Genomic DNA, 21,633 nt, shown 5'->3' on the forward strand with positions numbered 1-21,633 from the left:
GCCCCATTTTTGCAGTAGCCCAGCAGCTGAGCGTGTATCTAGACAGCAACAATTATTATGAAGTATATCAATCGGGATTTAGACCTCATCATAGCACTGAGACAGCGCTGGTTAAAGTGGTGAACGACCTGCCGTAGGCCTCTAATCAGGGCCTCATCTTGCTGTTTGTTCTGCTCGACCTGAGAGCCGCGTTTTACACTATTGATCACACTATTCTCCTTGACAGTTTAGAGAATGTTGTTGGGACTAAGGGAATGGCCCTTGTATGGTTCAGATCATATCTGGCTGATTGGTATCAGTTTGTGGACATCAATGGTGATTAGTCTTCACATATTAAAGTAGAGTTTGGCGTTCCACAAGGTTCTGCCCTAGGTACGTTGCTATTTTCCTCTAGGTGACATGTTACCTTTAGGTGACATAATTCGCAAACAGTTGTATTCATCAGCAGATGAACAGAAAAGATAATTGTCTGAAGGACATTAGAGAGTGGATGCTCACCAACTTTCTTCTGTTAAACCCTGACAAGACAGAAGCTCTTGTACTTGGGTCTCAAGCAGCCAGACATAAGCTGGCTGACTACATCATTACCCTGGATAACCATTCTACAGAAAAAAAGGATCTAGTTGACCTTATTGGTGCAGGTCTCTCAGTTGATTCACATGTAGATAATGTCACTAGGATAGCATATCAGTTGTATGATGTCTCCGTCTGCCGCTGCTTCTGTTTGTTTTCTCCGAGACACTGAATCCAGCGCACAGACTACTGGCAGACCCCAGTGAAGAGACCACCAGATAAATCCTGATTCCTGAAAACTGCTAAAGGAGGACTTAGCATGAAACGAACCAGAGGGTCACCTCAGCCACCACCACCGTAACAACTAAAGTTTCAGGGATTTTCAAATGGACCAGTAGCATCATAATGGACACGTAATGTAGACCATGACACTGGACTAGACTCTGGACTCTTTTTCTCTTATTGGACAAATCATCACCAACCCTGCACTGACACCATTTGCAGGCTCACATTACCCTGGAAGGGGGTCCCTCTCTGTATCACTCCTTCCCAGGGTTTCTTCCTTTCTTTTTTTTGCTCTCCTAGAGTTTTTTTTCTGTGGAGTTTTCCTTGTGTGCAGAAGGGTCAAGTGTGGGGGGTGTCAACTATAGGGCTTGTCAATGCCCATTGAGACATACTGTATGTGATTTTGGGCTATATAAGAAATAAATGTTGTTGTTGTCCTTGATCTTGTTCTTGGAGATAAGTGGCTTCTTTGCTAACCTTCATGACACCAGGCAATCCTCCAAAAGTCTTCACCTGCTGCCATTCCTGAGCAAGCTCTGCACTGGTGGCACCCCAATCCCACAGCTGAATCATTTTAAAGCACCTCCTTTTAAAGCACCCAGTCTGCTATTCTAACTCAATCAGCCTGACAGAATGATCTCTTTTCTCACTTGTGGTAGCGAGTTAAATAATGTCTTAAAAATTATAATAATAGGCCAAAATGCAACTGGCTTAATCTTGCTGAAAAACTTAGATTTGGAGCCAGTATAAGATTACACTGGTGCTTTCTCTGCAAATGGGCTACAAAGAAAAAAAGAAATCCTCCTCTTCGTTTTGGGTGGCATTTGCCAGGCACTGGAGGTCACAACTGGACAAGATGATACAGGAGACATCGATGTATAATGACTTAAACCCATAAAATCACTCGCAACATTGCAAACAAAAGAATGACAACTTTTCCCAACCAACTTTAATTTTCCATTATTCAAGAGTGTACATGTGAACATCTGACCTTTGTTTTTTTATGATGTACACTGCAGTGTATTTTACATTCATTTAGATTTAGCTAATTAAGTCCCAGTTAAAGTGCCAACTTTCCAGAAGTATGAGTAGAGAACTAATATGTCGCTCCATGTACATATACAATATACACTTGAGAAAAAAATAAACGTAAGTTTGGAAATCATTCTGAAAAAAAGTTTATATAGTATCGAGACCTATGTGATATCTTACTGATTAAGCGTTTTAAAAAGTAGATTTGATTATAAATGGAAGTCTCGTCCTGAAGTTGCATGGAGACTACATCTGGTTGCAATTTATCAAAAGCACACACACGCTTCCACACAAACAGGCACAGACAAGTGTGCCATTTTTGCGGCCAGCCATAACACTAATCAAGATCCTGATCAAGATCCCTTCCACCACTGTAAAGGTGCTGGAAAAGAACCAACTGCAAGCTTATCTCACTAATTTCCCATTGCTTATTATAGACCCTGCAGAATAGTCAACATGGCAGAAAAAAAATTACAATCTTATAGTACGGGGTGAAGGTCACAACTTCACAACCACAGTGGGACTGTGTAGATATGCACTGCTTCAGCTAGTTCTCTTATTCACAGAGTCCAGAGACTGAGGCATCTATTTACTTTATGGGCATGCTGGACAAAAGCATACTTCGATGAATATTTGGTTACAGTCAAGTTCCAACACATTGTGTTTAAATGAATTACTAGTTTTTTGCCATGGGGACAATTTTCAGCCTGTGCACATTAATTTTTAATAACCTGAGAACATTTGGTCCTTTTGTTTGGTCCTAGAAATTTTGGTTCATTTAGGTGTTTGAATATACGCTGCAGCTTTTCTTATGAAAAGGAGTGTGGCCTGAGGAGAGCTGTAAAATCTTCTGGACATAATTTGCCTGCATCTGCCAGTGTTAATTGGGCAGTCAATAATATAAATCCTGTGGGGCCAGGGGAAGGGATGGGAATATTTTAGGCATAATGATAAATATAGTTTTATCTCTAGTAGCAGTAGAAGCTGGGTTGTAACTCAGATTGGTGTTTGAACCCAGCGCTGAGTTCTACAGTGAGTAGAGTTTAAATTGCTCCTCCATGTCGCCCTCGGTCACCTCTCCAAACGTCTCCTGGTTCTCTCTCAGCAGCCTGAAGATGGCTGCCAGCTGTTCCCGCTGCACTCTGCAACACACAGAAACAGTTTTAAAAAAAGATCAGCAACCAACACCCCCCAGCCACACACGTGCAGTCACCTAATCTTTAAACAAGTGTAAGTTACAGTACCAACACATATCTTCACAACTTAAAAGTTGGTCACTCACAAGACACAGGCTATGCAGGGAAGTGAATCAGTATTTATATATATGGGAACTATATACTGACAACATACTACTTCTCATAGAAGAACGTAGAAGTAATAAGTACATGAACACGTTTGCTACATGATTTGGGTTTGTACTGCCATCATGTTGAATTGTGGGACAAACTGCACCAGCAATCCTACATCTGCACCCCAAGCTACATGTTCGACCTCTGGTCAGTCAGGCTGGCCCTTACACAGGCCTTTCAGTGCCGGTGCTGTCCTTGTCAAACACACCGCTGTGTAACACTGTGGAAAATTTTACTTTAAAACACGGACTCAAATTTCTCACAGAAGATTCAGTAAATAAAAAAAAAACAAAAAAAAAAAACAAATCCAGACAGGAATTTAAATATATTGGCTTTTAATTGTGAAGTCATTACAATTACAAGCCAGCAAAAACCAACATTTCAGAAAACGTTATACTTCTTAACAACCAAAAATAAAGCACATAGTATGTTTTTGACTGCAGCTACCCCAGTGCAGCTTCATGTAAACAACTAAATATGCTCCTTCCTTCATTTACTCTCACTAGGAGCTTAAACACTCACAGTGTGTGGGGTGTGTAGAGATACATGAATATGTGTATTTTGAGGCACTTCAAAAAAATTGGCAAAACTGAATTAATTCTGGTTAAGGATAGATACAAATTAAATCCACAGATGGGAGATTTTCTCTATCTTGACTTTAATAAAGCTTTGCTATTCACATGCCAAAACCAACATAAGAAAGAAAGAGAAAGAAGATTTTTCAGAAATATTTGTCAGTTCAAACAGAATCTCAACTGTCAGAAACGGCGCTTTTAGCAGAGATCCTTCAAGGTGGAGAGATTCCATGGTGCACTTCATTATTTTTCAGCCTGATTGGCTACACTACAGGGGAAAAAAAACAGATATTAGAGAAACTGATCATATGAACCTTTACTGTGTTACTGGGTAGATTGGATGTAGTAAATTGATAGACTAGATGTGCTCAGCTGATGGGTAGACAGATAAATAAAAAAAAAAAGTATCCCACTCACCCTTCAGTTAGTGGTCAGTATCAACAGCAATAGCGGAAGAAAAACATGCAGAATGCAGCATGGCCAGAGCCATCAGGACCCTCCACATCATTTAGTACCAGGCCAAGCAGAGTTTTGCACAGGTCTGATCTAGGATCAGTGATTTCCTGTTATGAGGTGCGTTGTGAGTAATTCTTGCAGGGTGGGGTCGGTATTTGGCATATTGGCTCGTTCACATGCCGAGATCCAGAAAAAAATAATTCAGGAATGGGGTACAAATTAGTTTCTGATTTGTTGGGTTGCCTAAGAGTCAGAATGCAAGTCAGGGGAGGTCATTCAAAACACATAAAAGGGCAATTGACAAATTTTCAATCCCAAGGCATTTAAATGTTGGCAGAGGGTTGAATATGACATTAAAATAATTGGTAAAATTTTAAGAAAATTGCTAACATGCTTCCTTCCACACAGCATCTTCATGCAGCTAGAAAAGTTCTCACGATGGCCAACAGATGGGGTCAAAGTCATCTTAGACAAATGTGTCAGTAACTCACAAGTTTGTGACAAACTGGTGAGTGCTGACCACAAACTCTCACTGCAGGAAATTAGTTGTATTAAGCAGCAAGCAATAGTTTAAAAGCAGATATTTAAAGCCCAACATTATTAATGCTATGTGGGGGGAAATAAAAAAAATGTAGGCATGTAAAATGGAAACAGAGAGTGTTTGAGAAGTATGAAGTGGTTCTAATATCATAGGAGATGGCAGAAAAACAGTCAGTGAGCAATTTGGCCACTGGTATGAACAATATTCTCACATTAAGCCCAGTTATTGTGTCATTCACTCCAGTGATTACCTGCCCCAGACCTCAAAGGTTGAGGAAAGGACCAACTTAAAATCAAGTTCATTTCAGAGGACTCTCCAGGCTCTATGTGGTTTTGAAGTTCAGTTCTGAGGTGTCTACCTGCTCTGGGCCATCAAGCATCTACAGGTCCATTATGAAGAGCTGCTTCAGTGTCTTTCTGCACAACAGTACAGAACAAATGATACTGGCCTGAATTCGTATTGTTCGTAAATTTGTTATTTAATCTGCCGCTCGTATGGTCATACACACGGACGCTAACACATGAGCTGCATTAGTTAAATATACAAAAGTCTGGCACCCAGGTACTTTTGAATGTTAACTCTATAAGGTTGACACACACACTGTGGGGGGGTCAGGGATTTGGGAAAATGACAACATTGGTATTGATATTAAGCTGTTTTGCTTTAAGTCCAATGAAACTAGGAGAGGCGGGTAGGGAAGGTCTTTAAAATTAAAAGTGTTATTGGCTTACCATAGATTTTTTTTCTAATAACGTCTGTTGTGGATGTTTTTTAAAGAGAAGTAAAATCACTTGTGAACTCTATCCTGTAAAGATAAGGAGGGGAATGGGATATTAAGCTCAGATTCAGGTGAAAGAGACTCTGAATTAATTTTCATTAGATTGCTTTGTTTAGCAGAAAATATGTTTTGTAATAATAAAAAAATTAACATTTTGCATGAGAGTGTCTGATGTGTATTATCAAGGCACAGGGCAATTTCCTCTTCTAATAACTTCATAAAGCACCACGGCATTTCAAAAGTCTTCCATTAACCAAAGAATCGAAGGAAACCAATTGAGTAAGCGTGTCAGACTTTCCTGGAACACGCAGCTCAGTGCCTCCACACAACAATCGGCCTCCACCCCCTCAACTGCACCATGGGAACACAGTAAAAACAGCCGTCACTACGGGTTATTTTAAGGGTCTGATTTTGCTTCCTGACAGACTGAACTGTCCAGTTGTTGAGAGCCATTGATAACCACTCTTCTCGCCAAGCAACGAGTTCATAACAAATGCAAGAAAAAAATAAAAACCTCCCAGAATCTCCATGGGCTCTTCAGTTTGCTTAACCAACAGCAGGGAGGCCGCAGTAAAAGGTGGGGTACACTGCCCAGTACAGCCCTGCTATGCAACAGCATTTTTCTTCATGCAGGGCTTATTGAGGTTCTAAAAATGGAATTGTTCACCTCCAGAATAGTGGTTCACCCCACTACTGTCCATAAAAACCCCAGGCCGTAAAAAAAAAGCTCCCTATTTTTGCATTTAAAGAGGTGTGCTTAAACAGAGATAAGAACGGTTTAAGGGAACGCAGTGAACACATTCAGCAGACGCACTGAGAAAAAGAAAGAACGAGAAGACTGCAACAGGTTCAATCATGTGGTTAGGTCATGCATGCTGGGTCACAATAACGGTGAGATGTACCCTAGTTGTTTTTTGTTCATATCTATTTATCTAGTTTCTGTTTCCACGTCGTGTACTTGAACCTCTGCTCACCTCTGCTCCTCCTCCATCTCTTCTTTGGTCAGTTGCTGGTCAAATTTACTGCTTTTCAGAATACCTGGGACAATTTTAGGGGCGATTTCCTCCTCCATTGGTGCTTCCGCCAAATCTGTTGGATATACGGGATACATGAGACAACAGAAAAGAATAATTTCTACCAGAATGGGCAGTGGTGGCCTAGCGGTTAAGGAAGAGGCCCTGTAATCAGAAGGTTGCTGGTTCGATTCCTGATCTGCCAAGGTGCCACTGAGGTGCCACTGAGCAAAGCACCGTCCCCACACACTGCTCCCCGGGCGCCTGTCATGGCTGCCCACTGCTCACTCAGGGTGATGGGTTAAATGCAGAGGACAAATTTCACTGTGTGCATCGTGTGCTTTGCTGCTGTGTATCACATGTGACAATCACTTCACTTATATTACTTATTATTAGAATCCGATTTTATGTATTTTGTCATGAAGGATTTAGCCACAACCTGGCCACAAGATCAGCATGACAGAACAGGAAGTTTAACCAGGCAGATCTTTAAATGTTTAACCCAGTAGCTCACATCTAATCCACTTGGCTGAGTGTATGCTAACAGCACTCAGCTCAGCTGAGGTCAGTCTGTCTGCCCCCTTGGATTAAGATATTAGACACTGTCAAACGAACCTGTCAGAAAATAAACTAAATATAAACAAACAATCTTAAGTGTTTCAGGGTTTGTGAATAATTTTCTGATGAAATCCATTTTGATTTAGAAATGTCTCCTTTTAGAAATGTATAATTATGTGGGGATTCTATGCTTAACACTGGTTGGTGAATTAATGTGATAAAAAAGTCATAGGTCAAACCTTTGATGTCAGAACTATTCTTACTTAAAACCTAAAAAAACTGCCATTTAATTTTTCCAAAAAAATTAAACGTGGCTGAATTTTACATCATTTTTTTTTTGCTGCATTTTATTTTTTCTTGTTCTCTCTGTGTATGTGTCTGTGTATTGTGTGAAACACTGCAGCACAGCACACGATGCACACAACGAAATGTGTCATCTACTTTTAACTGGTGAGCAGCGGGCAGCCATGACAAGCGCCCTTGGAGCAGTGTGTGGGGACGTAACTTTGCTCAGTGGAACCCTGGTGGCTTGGGATTCGAAACGGCAACCTTCTGAGTATCTAACACACACACACACACACATACTAATTTTACTTTACTTTACTTCACTTTATTTTGCAGACGCTTTTATCCAAAGTGACTTACAGGAGGAAGACACCAGCAATTCTTGTTCAATTTCTATAGATTTTGAGTTTACAAAACAAAGAGCCCTGATAATTAAGTGCTAAATGAAAAAAAATAAAAAATAAAAAAAATAATTTTTTAGACCCTCATAATGGAAGCAATGCAATCCTTCAGAAATTGTTCAGTGACTAAGATAGCATAACCCATTATTGGGAATGCCAGAATAAGGTTTGGTATGAAGGCAGAGTGGGCATTGTGTGCCAGCCCACCTCAGCTGCATTCTACCACCAAGAGGGTCTTGACTGCAGCATCACTTAGAAAGACTGGATAGTCTGGAGTACAAAAGGGGCATCCCAACACATGCCTGCTGAATACACACGCCTCTGTGGACAGACCAGTCACCACAAAGCCCTTCTGTGTAGTGCTGTGTGCCACCTTTGTATGTCAGCAGGCATTGCCTTCCCCCGTACATTAGCTGGTATTAACAAAAGACCGATCATCTAGGAGCCAGTGGGGGGTGGGAGGCTTCAGTTAATTTGATATAATCCTGAATTAATTTGAATAAAATGGTCAGAAGAGAGACTTACAACTCAAATATATATTAGTGTCTATATGTTTCCAATTAATAAATTACCATTTTGCTCTATGGCCTCTAGTACAGGTTCTGGTGTGGGTTCCAGCACTGCTTCGGCGACAGGGATTGGTTCAGGAACAGCTGCCGCCGCCATTTCTGGTTCAGGAGAAACTTCTATCACAGGTTCGGGAGCAGCTGCAACAGCAGGTTCAGGTTTGGGAAGAACTGGCTCTGGTTCAAGGACTGTTGTAGCCACAGCTTCCGCAACTGCTGCAGCAACTTCTTCTAGCTCTGGGGAAATTTCTACCACTGGTTCATGTTCATGAACAGCAGCTACAGCAGGTTCAGGTTCAAGAAGGACTGGTTGTGATTCTAGGACTGTTGTTCCCACAGCTTCTGCAACGGCTGCTACAACTTCTTGTGGTTCAGGAGAAGCTTCTACCACTGGTTCAGGAACAGCAGGTTTGGGTTTAGGACGTGATTTTAGGACTGTTGATACAACTGCTTCTGCAACTGGTTCTGCTTCCACAGGTACTGGAGCTGTTTCAACAAGTGGTTCTTGAACCACTGCTGCCACAGTGTCTGGAACAACCACAACTTCTGACTGAAGAACAACTTCTGGCTTTGCATTAATGTCTAGTACAGGTTCTGCAACAGCTTCTACAACTGGTTCTAGAACTGCTGCTACTGCAGTGTCTTGAACAGCTTCAATAACAGGCTCTAGAAGAAGATCCAGGATTGGTTCAGAATCATGAACTTTATCTATGACTGGTTCAGGCAGTTGCTCTGGGGTAATGGGTTCCAAAAGGACCACTTCAGGCACCACCTCTGGTTCCGCAGTAACTTTCTGCAAACACAAGAAAGACCAATCAAATTAGTTTCAAAACAAGATAACACAATTTGGTAGCTAACATGTAATTCCTCCCTGTAATTAGATCAGGTCTGCCTAATTTTTATTGGCCTTAAAATAATTAAATATCCTTGAAATTAGTCCAATTAACTTTAGTTGTGAAAATTGGCTAGCACTCACTCACTTTCCATAACAGCTTAGTCTAACTCAGGGTCTCAGCTTCTGGATGGTCGCAGTGTGAGGAAATCAGCAAAGACAGGTATCCAAACCAACAGCAGGGCATGCACACACACACACACACACACACACAAACCTATGGTCAATTAGTCGCCAAATCCACCATGTGTACAGTCGTGGCCTAAAGTTTCAAGAATGTTGGCCCTTTTTTTCCCCCAAGACCTCTGCAATTCACCCCGGCATGCTGTCAATCAAATTCTGGGCCAGATCCTGCCTGATGGTAACCCATTCCTTCATAATCAATGCTTGGAGTTTGTCAGAATTCATGGGTTTTTGTCCACCCAACGCTTGAAGATTCACCACAAGTTCTCAACTGGATTAAGGTCTGGCCATGGACCAAAATCTCCATGTTTTGTACCCGAGCCACTTAGATATCACTTTGGCCTTATGGCACGGTGCTCCATCATGCCAGAAAAGGCAACTGTTCTTGAATGGTTGGGAGAAGTTGCTGTTAGAGGATGTTTGGGTACCATTCTTTATTCATTATGGTGTTCAAAATTGTACGTGATCCCACAACCTTGCATGACAAGCAGCCCCACACATGAATGTTCTCAGGATGCTTTACTATTGGCATGAGACAGGACTGATGGTAGCGTCACCTTTTCTTCTCCAGACAACCATTTTTCCAGATGCCCCAAACAATCACACAGGGGCTTCATCAGAGAAAATTACTTTGCCTCCCAGTCCTCAGCAGCCCAATCCCTGTACTTTTTGCAGATATTTGGCTGTCCATGTTTTTCTTGGAGAGAAATGGCTTCTTTGCTGCCCATCTTGACATCAGGCCGTCCTCCAAAATTCTTCACCTCACTGTGCATGCAGATGCACTCACACCCCCTGCTGCCATTCCTGAGTAAGCTCTGCACTGGTGGCACCCTGATTCCACAGCTGAATCATCTTAAGGAGACGGTCCTACTGCTTACTGGACTTTTTTGGGCACCTGAAGCAATCTTCACAACACTTGAACTTATCTCCTTGAACTTAACCAATCACCTTAGTGAGCAGTGGGCAGCCATGAAAGGGGCCCGGGGAGCAGTGTGTGCACCAGGGATGAACCTTTGCTATGTGGCACCTTGGCCGTTCAGGATTGAACCCCCAATTTTCCGGTTTACGGGTCTCCTTCCTTACCCGCTAGACCACCGCTGCCCCTATTGTATTTACCTATTTATGGCAAGAGGAAACCCCTAAACATAGCCCAGTAGGTTAGTGAAACACTTTAGCCATCTTAGTTGGTGAACAAAACTGGATGCCTTATACTTAAAACACACCTGCACCTGAAAGGGGTGGTACTAGCCTAGTGGGTAACACACTCGCCTATGAACCACTTACTACCATAGTGTCCCTGAGCAAGACACTTAACCCTAAGTTGCTCCAGGGAGACTGTCCCTGTAACTAATGATTGTAAGTCGCTCTGGATAAGGGCGTCTGATAAATGCAGTAAATGAAAGAAGTCCCTTTAGTTGGGACCTGGGGCAATTTGACGAGCAGCCGCCAAACACAGGCTATCACTCTTACTCAGTCCTATCTAAAATCTGACACTGACACGAGAACAAAGTCCCTGCCAAGCGCCCACTCTTACACACATTTACACGAACATTTCTGGGCCTGACAGTTCCTGACACTGTGGTCTATACTGTACACACAGTGTGAGCTTGTATGGTGTTTAATAAGTGCTCATGGTGGCAGGATTCAAAATCAGAGTTCCTTTTCAGGGGACATGATTGCATAGTACATACATTTAAAATCGGATTCTTGTGCAGATTGCACATTAGCTTTAGAACAAGCCTAGTCCTAGACTGAAAGAGGAACTAGGCCTATTTGACAAATGAGAAATAGTCCCTTAAAGGTTATGGGTAACCTCTGTAACAGTTGGGTTTATTACAACCAGGATACCAGAAATGTAGGGACATTCCTTAAATTTGAATAACATAAAAACCCAAATACTTTCAAAATCACATGAGCTAATATTGTAACAGAACATAGATAAACTGTACACCTTTCTCCACTAAATGAGCTAACTTGATGAGCTACATTTCCCCAAAAAGTTAATGAATGAAAAAACACGAAAGTTTTAAATGATTCAGCTGGGAGAACAACTAATTAAGTAAATTCATATCAGGTCTATAACATGATTAGCTATGAAAGGGATGTCTTAGAGAAACAGAGTCTCTCAGAAGTAAAGATGGCCAGAAGGTCTCCAATCTGTGAAACTTTAAAAACGGCTTTGTTCCTGCTTTGCAAATCTCATCATCCACAGTGCATAACATCATTGAGAGAAACTGGAGCTTCTATCTGTGCGTAAGGGACAATGCCAAAGACCTTTATTGTATGCCTGTGGTCTTTGGGCCCTCAAACACCACTGCATCACTCGGCATGACGGTCAATGACATTACAAAATGGCCAAAGGAATACTTCCAGGAAAAACGGTTCCATCGGGCCACCTGCAGTGCAGCAAAAAGGAAGCCGTATTTGAACAAGGTCCAGAAGTGCCGCCATATGCTCTGGGCTTAAGAGGAGGGAGACCTTCCAGCTAGTTGTCAGTGTTTAGTTCAAAAGCCTGCATCTCTGATGGTATGGGGGTGCATAAGTGGATACAGTGTGTGCAGCTTGCTCACACTCCAGACGTCCTAAGGTGATTGTCATTGTGAAACACTGCAGCACAGCACACGGTGACACAAAAAAATGTGTCCTCTGCTTTTAACGCATCACCCTGGGTGAGCAGTTGGCAGGCGCCCGGGGAGCAGTGTGTGGGGATGTTGCTTTGCTCAGTGTGACCTCAGTGGCACCTTGGCAGTTCGGGATTTGAACCGGCAACCTCCTTATTACAGGTTCATTTCCTTACATTTTACAATATCTGTGTTTTTGTGGTAAATACACTGTTTGCAGTCTCAGGTGATTTTGAAAGTCATTTTATTCAAAACTAAAGAACGTTTGCGGAATTCAGGTTGTACATAATGTGGGTGGGTTTCTGCACCCAATGTGGCAATATTATGTCAACCAGTCCTCGTGTGAACAAAATATGAAATAATAAAAAACACACCAATCATAGGAAATGACCTGGACACAACAATCCACACACTAGGAAATAAGTTAACAAAAGTCTTCATATGATTACATTGTCAAATCACTGCTCTCTCTCTCTCTCTGTGTGTGTGTGTGTGTGTGTGTGCTATTTGTTTGAACAGAGCTACAGCTGCCTCGGACTTTAATTCGTGCAGCATGACAAATGGCAGATGGATGCAGCAGGTGCCTGGTTCTGCTTTCTACCACAACTGCAAAACTATCTCTGCTTGAGGAGATGGGGCAAGTGTGTGTGTGTGTGATGTGACTTAAATACTTTAATCCTCTAGAATCCCCTGCACACCATGACAAATCCACATTCAATCCACACCTGAATTCCAGAGCTGTTTGCAAATAGCCCTTGCCCTGATCTTGAAGGAAATTTTTGTCTTGTTTGGTTTTTCATTAATTGAATCTTATTACATAAGCCTTTTTAAGTCTTCAATGTACTTTTTTTTGTTTTTGGTTTCCACAAAGATATAAGCACAAATAAAAATGGCCACATCCCTACGCACACCCTGACAGATTACTTTAAAAATTCAGTAAATCTCAATTTCTATTAACTGAGATGAAATGAGAAGAAAGTGATTGATTATCACCGTATATAGACAACCTATCAGGTCACAACCAACATTCAGAACACTTGGTAATAACATGTTGCCCTGGCCGGCTGGTTGGTAGACCAGCTGGTAACGGCCTACTGAACTCAGAAGCAAGCCAGTGAGGATTTAGGACAGCTCACAGAGAGATTGAGCCTAATGATCACAAACTGTCCAACACATTATCCCCCCAAGATCTTCTAGAGTAACAACGGCATGGCTGACACCAAATGGAGAGTCAACAGCCCATCACCACATCTGAATAGTTACCAATGCAGGTTCTACTAGTCCTCATATTGAGGAATTAGATCTATCTCTTGTCAAATTAGTCAATCACATTTGTGGAAGTTCTGAATCTCTGAACAATATTGAACAATTATAACTTTGTTTGACTCAGTTACTTAACTAAAGAATGTTGCTGATGTCTCGCTTGTCAATCTTGGTCTTCTTGTCTGCATGCTCAGCTCAAACTACATCCTTTTGCCAAATGGTTCCAGACGGAAGGAGAAATGGAAGGAATGGAATGTCCCAAGTCAAACACAAACCTACCAACCTGAGACACAATGTCAGCCTACAGAAGCCAAGGCACTGTGAAGTCAAGTGAAACAGACCTGTTTCCAAACCAAACACACTTACTGATCAGTTAGAGACCGTCTGGTTAAGATGTCTCAACAATGTAAACGAACCAAAAACAACAGACTTGCCTGAGCAGTCTACATACACCCAGCGACACTGTATTCCTTTGCAGACGAGTCACTCGTGCTTTTGGGGTGACTCATCAGTGTTCGAGGCCAATGCAGACCCAACATGGCCAAAGAACTGACTAGCACGTCCGAGATCTCTATCAAACAAATTATTCAGCGGTGAAGTCATTCAGGATTCAAATGGGCCTAGCAAACAATGGAAATGATGTGTGACTGACCTGGTTTGAGACATTTGGTCAATACAACATACGAATGGATTCAATTTGTGAAAATTGTGGCAAATCTGAAAAGTAAGGAAGTCTATCATAATTAAAAAAAAATAACTGTGCTGTGTATTTCTTGGACATCTGTATTTCCCAAGTTTTTCTGGGTGAAATATAAGACATGGTGGGCATTTGTTGTGCGTCAAAGATATAACTTCTAACAGCTTCAATGCAACCAACATCTTTTCTAAAATCTGAGCCATGATCTAGCATCTGCGCGCAGGTGGAGAGGAGTAAACAGTGAAGTCACAATGATGCTGGAGGTGGGTGGAGCATTGGATCATCATGATACACTGAAAGCAGCGATTCTCAACAGGAGTGTTTCAACAGGTTGTGAAAGATGCTGTAGTGCATGAACCTTACTTAATTTTCATCATATTTGTAATAAGATCTGAGGGATCTAATAGGTCCCCATTTAAAACCACTGGCATAATAGAATATTTTAATTTGGCACCAAGGTGTTGGCAAAAGACCTCATAGGCCCCATATAGGGGTGAAATAAAATAAAAAGAGAAAAAAATCAATAATGTTTCACAATATTTTTAAAATTGCAATGCTGTATTGATTTATTACTTTGAATATACTATTTGAATGACGGGATCACGTCGGGATCATATCACTTTGGGCCAGTGGTGGCCTAGTGGTTAAGGAAGCAGCCCCGTAATCAGAAGGTTGCTGGTTCGAATCCCGATCTGCCAAGGTACCACTGAGGTGCCACTGAGCAAAGCACCGTCCCCACACACTGCTCCCCGGGCGCCTGTCATGGCTGCCCACTGCTCACTCAGGGTGATGGGTTAAATGCAGAGGACAAATTTCACTGTGTGCACTGTGTGCTGTGCTGCTGTGTATCACGTGTGACAATCACTTCACTTTCACATTAGTTTACTTTAAAGTAGAATGGTGGTAGAAAAATTACATCCAGTAATTGAATACATCATGATATATTGAACCCCTATATTGACTCAATAAGTCACATCAGATTCAGTAAACAGTGGACCTAAAACTGCATTCCAAACTGATAACATAACACCTTAGAATAGAAACATTCATAATCCACAGTGAGACTGTGCCTGTGTAGTGAGAAAACTCCATTACAGAGAACAGTCAAAAAATTCCACAACCAATATCAGAAGGAAATTCGACCAATCAGGAAGCAGCCAGGCGGATTCCATCACACACTACTGTTAGGTGTCTGACAAATGCAGTCGCTACCAAGTCCAGGAATGCTCTGCACACCCTGTTTGGTTGCTGTTGCTGATGGTTACTGATGGTTACTCTCCATCTGAGGAAAGTAAAAAAAAAAAAAGATCCACAGAAATTAATTCTGTTTTATCCTATATACATACGGTGCTGCGGACCAAATGGAACGATGCGGAATTTAGCCACAACAGCAGTTCTGCAAAGGGCTGACAAAGAGCTATTAGATATTACAGCTGCAGGGACCGAAATGTTCTGAAGCCCCTCCAGGGCTTTCTAAGGAAACTGTAACTCAGGAACAGGCATCTTGTTTCATAAGCTGTGTGTAAGGCCGAGCGTGCGTATGTGTGCCTCCTCCTTGTGAACACACTTTTCCATTTATGGTGTGCCTCGGGTCCAAAAAACAGCAGCAAACTTTCTGCAAGGCCTAAAGATGGAGTGGGTGTGTTTTAAAGGCGCAAAAATTCTCATTGAGGGGACAAAAAAATAGCACCAAAGACTTATATACAAATCCCAATGGAATGCTTTATATCCTCATGCTGGCACAACAAGCCTTTGGCACAAATTCGCCTTTTTAATCCTGGCTCGTGTTTATATTGCGTCCCCAGATGTTGTCCATGAGTTTCCTACACCGGTGCGAATGGACCCGTTATGTGTGGGCGCTGACAGCAGACAGATGGTGAGACGCTGCAAACGTCTCTCTGTTCTTTAATACTTATTCAGTCTTACGAAGTAGGGCACCACAGAGACAGAAATTAGATGCAGCAACAAGGTCATGCTTAGCCGAGGGTCCAAGTGACGAGTCGGGGGTATGGGTCACAATGCTGCCATGGCAATTTGTACAGTTCGACATGGGTAAACCATATATGCAGTGTCCACACGATAAGTTTCATGAATGATGCATGTGATCGTTTGTTGAGCTGGGCCATGACGAAATGTTGATTAATGAAAAAAGTGTGAGCTATACCATGATTGGCCAACGTGACTCTAGAGGGAGGACTATTTCAGTGTGAATGTCACAACACAGGGTTGGATAAAAGCTATGGGACCACATTTTCTACAAATACAATAATTCCTCGTAAAAAAAAAAAAAAAACGAGAATTTGTGGACATTAATATTTTTCAGCAGTTTGGCCCCTCGCTAAATTATAAGTGCAACATGTCAAAGTTTGTGACATGTCAAATGTAGTGAGACTCAGCTGACAGACCTCGACCATAAGAGAAAAGCCCTTGTGAGTGTTTTCAATCCAGGAACTTCTCTCTCACTTCACTGTCGAGCCACACAACATATTATGTTCATTTTAAAAAACAGAATATACTTTCCCAAAACCCGTACACACAATGTCACATATGCGAAAGCCTGAGTTCGCTGTGCCACTCTCACCCATGTCCAGTCCCTGAGTTCATTTCCCCATTAGGGAAAACTCATAAAACATAAAGAAGCATGAATAAACCATAAATAAGAAAAGGCCTGAAGCGTACAGAAGGCTTTTAAATGTTTATGTAGCATGAGGACAGTGGAAGAAATGGGTAAAAAAGGTGAAAGGTGAGGGCCCCATGTTGAAGGCAGATGAATGTTGACCCGAAGGGGGTCGACTGTAAAAAAGCATGCCTAACTGGGATAAACAGGGAAGTGTCACAAGCGAGACCTTACCATGAAAGGATTCCCACAGGATGACCTAGAAACAGAAATGTTTTGCCAACCAACATCTAGACACTTTGTTTTTTTTTTAAATGCTCATTACTATGATTTCATAGGTAATTCAAATCTTTTTCAAAATTCTAAGACGGATACATTAATCAAATCTAAATACATGTATATTACATATAAGAAGCATTAGTTTTAGTTTTTTATCATTTGCCAGTGCCACCTTCCTCCCAGCCATCTGCAGCATTCTTATGGGAGTCCTGTGGTTTCAAATAAGTGTTCCAGGCAACTTTGGACACACACCCTGTGTGTGCGTGTAATGCAGCAGACCGCATATCTAAAAGATGAACAGGCTGAGAGAACAATGAGCTTAAAGAAAAACCCTCATGGATTCATTTACCCAAGGCCTTGACGTCACAGAGCATGGAGACCACATCCAGCCCGGAGACGGGAACAGTCGTCCCCTAGAACTCTCCGTGGTAAGAGTGGTCGCAAACTACTCTGAAACTCAAGCCTGAGGCCTCGGGTGCAAAAACTGGCATCTTTGTATTGGCATGGGGTGGAGTGGAGATCGGGGTGTGGGGAAACATGCTGGGCACATACGCGCCGAAAGGTCGGCGCGCCAAATCGGGCTCTTCACATGAGCCGGGGGAAAGTTTGCATGATATAGAGCCGACAGGACGGGACAGAGTCACGGACCAGCACCTAGTCCTGCAGAACTGATGCTCTGCAAACTTAATCCTGCAAACTCAGAAGACAAAATGGAGATAAAAGAGACAATTAGATTTCATAAAGCTGGAAGTAACTGGTGCTGGAGGAATGCACAAGTCTGGGAACGGTTAGCTCCTAACGCATCACACGTTTGTGCACACATGTGCATGTGTCCCCTACCGGCGTTCCAGTCCTGGGGGAATTCATGCCGTGGGGGGCCAGGGGGGCTCTTTCCTGTAAGAGTTTCTGGGCTAAAATCAGTGTTCATTGCCAAACGTTTGCAGAGGGTAAAACTACTAAACAAGAAGCCTGTTGAATCATACGGCCGCGCAAATAAAAACTGCACATTCATCACCGTCCTACTGTTCACAAAAGGCGAGATTAACGCTCACATGAGGATGCAGGAGCCACGCTGCATTTACTGTGCGACTGGGAACAATTTGGAACTGTTGTAGTATTCGTTTCTTATAAGTCGCTCCTGCTGGGCTTCTCTCGTTCCGAACATGCTGCCCTATTGCGTAACCTCCTGTAACTGAGCCCATCTGAACTCTGGAGGCTGTGTTTAGAGCTTCTGCAGGTTTGGCCAACAGAGGTTCGGTGCCACAGAAGCAGTAATTTTTCTTCCACAAACATAAAAAAAAAAACTTTGGAGAAAATAAAGTCACAAGGAAACCCGAGACTGAGAGGGTGCTTTTGGACGTGATGTCCCGCATGTTGCAGCTGCTGTGCACAGAGGCAGAATGGAACAGGAGCTCTGGAAAGGGAGGGGGCAGGGGGACACGGGCTTCTTGCGAAAAGCTGCCTTTGCACCACAGGAGAGTGCCTGAAATTCTTCGGGGTGCGCCTGGCCTCATCCCACTAACTTACTTCCTGCTCCCTGGCACTAAATGTCTTTAGTGGAGACGGGGGTCTGCTGCGATTAGAACTGCTGACGCCTCCGGCCCCGCGACTAAATACAAGGAGCTCGACAGGCACCTGAAGCCTAATACGTGTTGATAAAAAAAACGATTTATCCTGGAAATCAGTTTGTACAGGAACGGCGTGCACATAACTAGTAAAACTAATACCTGCACATCTTATTTAAAAGCAAACAGAAATATAGATTTATTAAATGCATTTATTTTTTTAAATCTTCCTTTTAGGGTTCGATGCAAACAATTTATTATTCATAAGGCTATTTTTAAAAACTATGATCTGAAATTATGCTATGCATATGATGCTAGCAAACATGCCCCATGCACTATGTTAGCATGCGCTATGTTAGCATCGTTAAAATACAGCCCCGTGTTTTCAGATTGGAAACGTCTTTTTCTAGCTTAAAACTGTTTGATACACACTACTAGCCCCACGTGGACGATTCTGCATCAATGCAGTGCAGGACATAACCGATTTTATCATAATGATAACTTGGTGCACTGGGTGATTTTCTGGTGGTGGAAAAGTAGTGCTGGTAGTGACTGTGGCAGCCTGATCCGAGTACAGCACCGCTCTGGGCAGGAGTGTCGTGCTGCAGCGCTCGCCACTTGCCAAAGTTTGTGTTGAACTCTGTTGAACTTTGACCTCTGCACAGTGCCGCATTTTTCGCACGACCAGTAGAATCAAGGCTGGAATGGAGAAAAGGCTGGTGGCCGGTCTCTGAGTGTCCAGAGATCCACGACACAACATTTTCCTCCAACTGGGGGTTTTGAGAACCACGCATGGGTTTTTTTTTAAGAAGAAGTGTAAACCTCACGGCGAGCCCAGCTCATGTTCCGTTCGTTCTGAAAGCTTCTATAGATTCGCAGAAAATCAGTCAGACTTCAGTCAGTGTCGCCATACAGTCTGCGCCCGATGCCATGGACGCCTGAACCAGACGTTTTTCTGCCGTTTGTGAGCGTGGACTGAACGTCGACCGTTGTTGTAGAAAATCAAAGCGTCCACGCAGGTGAACAAGACCTTAACTCACTCAGGTATTTAAAAAAAGATCATGTGAAGTAATGTAGAACATTTATGGGATGCATTGGGATAATGCATCGATAATCAAATCGAATCGTGAGACCAGTGACCCTCTCGTCCACACTATAGAAATTTGAATCTGCATGAGACCCGTGTGTCATTTTAAACTCAACACAATTGTGAAGTAATCAGGTTGAGAACTCAGATGTCATTTATGTAGGTCCAGGTTCATTATTCTAACATTTCTTCAGCTGACTACACTGGTTTTTCAGAACCCCCCGAAAGCCCCTGCATGGCCTGAGCAGAGCTGCCTCAACCCGGCGGAGGAGAGCAATGCCTCTCATTACACAGGGAACAAGAGAAAGCCTGTCTTCGAAATCTCGTTCGTTACCACACAAGCACAGAAATCCCCAGCGGGCACCGAGATCCAGATATTTAACAGAGACAGGACGACACGGCCGGAGGCCACCGCATCGGCTTTTCTGGCCATGTGGCTCGGAGCACAGTCTGTAAACATCTACCACGGTAATCAGCCTAAGCTTTTATCTGTGCTGACAGAGCGTCCTGGAAACGAAATCCAACTCAAACCACAATTACGTATGTATAAAAGCCACTCCGCTCCAAAAGACAGCCTACTTCAGACAGCTTCCCTCTTGTCCAGGGAAGAAAAGGCTCTAGTTCCTAATCTCTTTACACATTACCCATGAGGCCATGTGCTCCCTTGCACTGTCACAGTCACCTGCTATCTATGGCAACAGCCGGGCCAAATGGAGCCGTGGAACAAACATGTGTGTCACAGTATGGATTTCATACATTTTGTTTACAAGTAACTGGACACACACACACACACACACACGTACATACATACACAAATAGATAAAATACATGACTGTTTATTTTACAAATATAACAATAGATTTTGTAGCTCTGATATCACCATCCAACAGAATAGTATCAGTAGGTTATAAGAAATACGAAGATTTGTCTGGAAAGTCTTTTTGTACTGGGTATAAACAAGGCCAGGCTACCTCTCACACACAACAGTAAATGTTAACACACTCACCTGTGGTACATTGTGGCATTGTTTATTTCAAAATGGCGCAAGTTTAAAACTTAAAAACAAAAGTCATATAAAGTATATAAAGTATAGGGCGCACGCCCTATAGGGCGCCTGTATATCAATGCATAATGTTAATGTAGTGGAAGATTATAAAGAGAAATATTGTAACATCACTCTAAAGCCATATGGCCCACCCCTACACACACACACACCACAGGGGTGATAACGGGTCTCTGTGGCTGCATGCCATAAACGATATTGATATGGATTAGTCCATTATGAAGGAGGGGGGGGGGTTAACTTCTCACTCACAATTATGAACATATCCCAAACTTTAAGGTTCTGAGTACTTTTCATATTTTTTTTTGCATTAGACATGTTTTTAATTAACCTGAGCTATTTAGTTCATATTAACTTGCTCTGTGCGCCAATGAATCAGTCTTTTTTTTGGAAGTTTTGCTCTGATCTTTTGCTTTTGACCTGCGACATTTTCCTCACCTGGACCTGGGCTTGTATCGGAGTCACTTCAGCCTCGAATACCGGCTGCTCCTCGACCACACCGACTTCTTGGACTACGGGGGCTACAGCCACAGGCTCCTCCGCCGTCACCCAGGCTGCGCTCACGAACGGGGGGTGGGCGACGAGCGGGGCGGCGGCAGGTGGTTCCACCCGGAGCCTCTGCTCTCCATCGCTGCCGCTGGCTTCCTTCTTCTCGGGTTTCTTGGAGAGGAGCAGGGACGCGATGATCACCGCGAGGACAGTGAAAAATATCGCCGGCAGCACGACGGACTCGTCTACGACCATGGCTGTGATTAATAAAATCTGTTTCTGTCAATTTAATTGGTTTATCGCATGAGAATGAAGAGAAGAAGAAGAAGAAAAAAACGCGGCGTGGCGCGTCGTTTGCGCGCATGTAAAGTAGCGATCGCCTGCGGGGTGGAGATTAGCGAGGAGCTCGGCTCAGTGCAGCCCCATCAGTAGCACTCCGGTCGCCGCGCATCTGATAAAGACACGCGTCTCTGCGCGGCCCGACTTCCTATTGGCTACCGCGCCGTGCGGGGGGCGGGGCTTCCG

At 43.0% G+C, this 21,633-nt stretch overlaps 1 protein-coding gene across 4 annotated transcripts; it reads right to left on the reverse strand.

Annotated features, from left to right (window-relative positions):
* Positions 1 to 1,725: 1,725 nt before the first annotated feature.
* Positions 1,726 to 21,550, reverse strand: LOC114794757 (cytadherence high molecular weight protein 1). 4 transcript variants are annotated; one of them, XM_028987519.1, is made up of 5 exons: positions 21,058 to 21,550; positions 8,359 to 9,145; positions 6,504 to 6,618; positions 5,483 to 5,556; positions 2,908 to 2,972 (listed from the first exon to the last, which is right to left on the reverse strand). In XM_028987519.1, the coding sequence occupies exons 1-4, from the start codon at positions 21,361 to 21,363 to the stop codon at positions 5,523 to 5,525; spliced, it is 1,242 nt and encodes a 413-aa protein (XP_028843352.1). In that variant the 5' UTR covers positions 21,364 to 21,550; the 3' UTR covers positions 2,908 to 2,972; positions 5,483 to 5,522. The 4 variants fall into 4 exon arrangements, 3 of the variants coding, with proteins under 3 accessions (XP_028843351.1, XP_028843352.1, XP_028843353.1); XR_003750375.1 differs by lacking the exon at positions 2,908 to 2,972 and adding an exon at positions 3,498 to 4,022 and having other exon boundaries at positions 4,172 to 5,556; XM_028987518.1 differs by lacking the exon at positions 5,483 to 5,556 and having other exon boundaries at positions 1,726 to 2,972.
* Positions 21,551 to 21,633: the final 83 nt, after the last annotated feature.

The sequence above is a fragment of the Denticeps clupeoides genome, chromosome 7, assembly GCF_900700375.1.
Source record: "Denticeps clupeoides chromosome 7, fDenClu1.1, whole genome shotgun sequence".
Taxonomy (NCBI): domain Eukaryota; kingdom Metazoa; phylum Chordata; class Actinopteri; order Clupeiformes; family Denticipitidae; genus Denticeps; species Denticeps clupeoides.

Coding starts and splice junctions, on each gene's coding strand:
- LOC114794757 (XM_028987518.1), bottom strand. CDS start 21,363: ATGGTCGTAGACGAGTCCGTCGTGCTGCCGGCGATATTTTTCACTGTC. Junction 9,146..21,057: donor CGATACAAGCCCAGGTCCAG/GTGAGGAAAATG, acceptor TTGTGTTTGCAG/AAAGTTACTGCGGAACCAGA. Junction 2,973..6,503: donor GAGATGGAGGAGGAGCAGAG/GTGAGCAGAGGT, acceptor TGTGTGTTGCAG/AGTGCAGCGGGAACAGCTGG.